Genomic DNA, 3,178 nt, shown 5'->3' with positions numbered 1-3,178 from the left:
AATCAATAAGACGTGACCTGTTGAAAATATTCAGATCTTTATAGAACATTTTAAAGAGGAATACTGAATTCAAGAGTTGTTATTTGGGACTTGTCTAAACTCCTTATAGAAATGTGTTGTTAAAGACCCCACACGTATCACTTGATGTGAAATTGCTGGGAGAAACAAAAAACTTCAAAGTTGCTTATCACCAAAAATACACAGCAGTGCAGTTCATTAGCCTTGTCAGATTGATGGGAACTTGCCTCTTGCAGAGCTTAGAAATTTTTTGTTGCTGTTGTTGTTTATCTTTCCTTTTTTTTTAAGTTCTTTAACTCTAGACTTATGAAGCCATAATTGCTGATTCTTGCATACTTTTAAAATGCAGTTGATCAGTTAGGTTTTCCTTTTCATTTGCAGCTTGCTTTGGAGGCTGTGTACTTCTGTGGTGGCTTTTACAGAGCTGAACTTAATGCTTCCTGAAATTTTTTTTAGTATAATTTCTTTCTCTCATAGTAAGCGATGGATTGGAGCTGAGGCCAAAATACAATGGGATTCTCCACTGTATGACCACTGTCTGGAAGCATGAAGGACTACGAGGCTTATATCAAGGGGTAACACCAAATATGTTGGGAGCTGGGGCTTCCTGGGGACTTTACTTTTTCTTGTAAGTAGACCTGTACAATGTGTCATATCCTGTGCAATATAACATTCATATATACACTACATCTTCTTTAGGGGGTATAAAAATGTGCCACGTTGTGGTTCTTTTAGTAACTGCAGGCCTGTTACCCTTATTATGGTTTGGTGTTACAGAATTTAAGCAATTTATGTAAGAGGCCTGTAACTTTGTCAAGTACAGTGCATTCCCTGGATGCTGCGAAAATACTAAGGAACTTGAGAAATGATGACATCAGTCATGAAGAATCTTCTGAAAGTGCCTATATACTGTGCTTAAAACCTCACAAAAATAAAAGCCTAAACTGACGTGTTAAGAATTAAAGAACATGATGAAAGTTTTCTGCTGAAGCTAAATGTTTAACAGTTGGTTCTTTCATTGTTTTTGTGAGTTGATGGGCTTTGCTAATAAAGCCCATTTCTTAATACTCAATCTTTTTACTTTATTAGCTGTGTAACTGTGACCTGATGTACTGCTGATCCCTATTAATTGAACACTTTAGGGAATGGTTAGTTGGTATGCCTATGCAAACCTCACTTCTCAGTTTTCTGGACTCTGTCACTGTTGGACTTCAGTCCTCAAGCTTTCCTATAGGTTCCTATTGATGGTTCAGCTCCTGTTGACAGTTTCTCAATCCACAAAGACTGGAAACTGATCAAGAGAAGAAAGCTCAGTGTATTTCTGAGCTAGAAGATAGATACCTGTCACTGTGGCTCTCAGTGAAAAGAAGGCAATCTATTAATTTTCTTTTAGAAGTCAATTCTTGAGATCAAGTAGCTGTTTGAAAATGCAGTCTCATTGATATTGATGGGAATACTTTGTCAATTTAAGTATGTATTACCATAGTTTGCTTTAAAGAGCTAACTGCTCAAAATCAATTAATCAACTAAGCAAAGATAGCTTGATTAAATACCTGTTTTCAAATGTTTTGTACCACCTCCACTTGTTTTGGAGTTTTTTTAGTGATGTAGATTTGTTTTCACCCTTACCAAATATATTTTATCTTTTCCAGTTACAACGCTATCAAAGCTTACAAGAAGGAAGGGAAGCTGGAAAGTCTCAGTGCAACCGAACACCTAGTGTCAGCTGCAGAGGCAGGTGAGTTTAAATGCAAAGAAGATTAATGTTTGCTTCTAGCCTTTCCATATGCTGCTCCCTGCCTTTGTGTGTCAGTGCTGCTTTTTTTTTACAGGTGGTAAGTGTGAGTGTTCAAGTCCAAATGTGATCACTTATTGTCTGTAGATAAATTAATGATGTCTGCAATCAATAGTTGGATGACTGTGGTTTTTTCAGTTTTGCTCAGAAGTAGTTGTCTTTCTTTCTTCTGTCAGCTACCTTCTGACTTTGTTTTCATTGTGTATAAGCGAAGTGTTTTTTGTATTTAGTACTATATTGAGTCCCAAAATATAACTGTAAATCTGCTACTATCAGCTTGTTAACTCATTTAATGTTTAACTCTTAAACCTGGAAAAGAGAAGGCCTACTGAAGTTAATAGAATAAGTGAATTGATCATTTGAAAATCTTTATGGTCCAAGTTTTCTTAGAAACTAAAGATCCAAAATAAAAATACAATTTCTATCAGCAAGACTTCTAATATGTTTTTTCTAACATATATTCTGGCACATGCTTTTGTATTATATTTGACCTAGGCAATTGAGAAGACTTTTTAATTAGGCTGTTGGAGTATTCATTTAATGTTATGTTATTAAAGTTATTAATGAAATATAAGACATGCTGTTTGATGTGAAAAATAGTAATGGGTTATTTTACAACTGTATTTTCAATAACCTGTAAAGCTACAACAGGTTGCTTCTGTTAACCTGTCAGGGTGATTAAACAAGTTTCTCGTGGCTGAGGTGTCCATTAAATTTTGAACAATAGTATACCTGAAGAATAACTTGAATAATCAGGAGTACATTAGGAATTTACTCATGTTTCCTGTCTGCTACAGATTGTAGTGGAGAGGTAAGGCAAAAAAAAAGATATACTAAGAATATGCAATAACTCATATGCTTTACAAAAGTACCCCCTGCAGGAGTAGGTTGGACTTGGCTGTGAGCTTTGAAGGCAGTGAGAGGGAACAATGGTAGGCATAAACTTCCTCTGTTTTAAGTAATATGAGAACTCTTGTGGGATAAGTTTTGTCATTGTAGAAGCCTGTGTTACACTGGATTGAACAAACTGGGGCAAGCTTTGGAGCTGGCATAACAATCAGTCTAACTTCCATCTGTTCTCAGGAGTCATGACTCTCTGTATTACAAACCCAGTATGGGTAACGAAGACACGACTTGTGCTACAGTATAATGCTGGTGTTGATCCATCAAAGCGGCAATACAAAGGAATATTTGATGCTCTCATAAAGATATACAAGGCAGAGGGCATACGTGGCTTATATAAGGTAATAAAATCTACGAAAAATTCCGGGATTGGCTGGCACTGCTCAGTAGCATGGTGAGACTTGTAAATACTGATGTACAAAAAAATGCAAGTAATTTTTAATATTAGATCTCTTAGTTTTA

At 35.9% G+C, this 3,178-nt stretch overlaps 1 protein-coding gene across 1 annotated transcript in view; it reads left to right on the top strand.

The window, feature by feature from the left end:
• Positions 1-495: 495 nt before the first annotated feature.
• The window catches only part of SLC25A32 (solute carrier family 25 (mitochondrial folate carrier), member 32), a gene marked incomplete at its 5' end in the record, with an annotated part of 11,497 nt that continues 8,814 nt past the window's right edge, over positions 496-3,178 (top strand). The window contains 3 exons of the mRNA XM_010179827.1: positions 496-646; positions 1,671-1,756; positions 2,897-3,057. Coding sequence (XP_010178129.1) covers positions 496-646; positions 1,671-1,756; positions 2,897-3,057 — 398 coding nt within the window. The remainder of the gene's footprint in view (positions 647-1,670; positions 1,757-2,896; positions 3,058-3,178) is intronic.

This window comes from Mesitornis unicolor, unplaced genomic scaffold (genome assembly GCF_000695765.1).
Source record: "Mesitornis unicolor isolate BGI_N332 unplaced genomic scaffold, ASM69576v1 scaffold44922, whole genome shotgun sequence".
NCBI classification, from domain to species: Eukaryota; Metazoa; Chordata; class Aves; order Mesitornithiformes; family Mesitornithidae; genus Mesitornis; species Mesitornis unicolor.
Note: the sequence above shows the minus strand (reverse complement) of the source record. Positions and strands in the feature narration are given on the sequence as shown.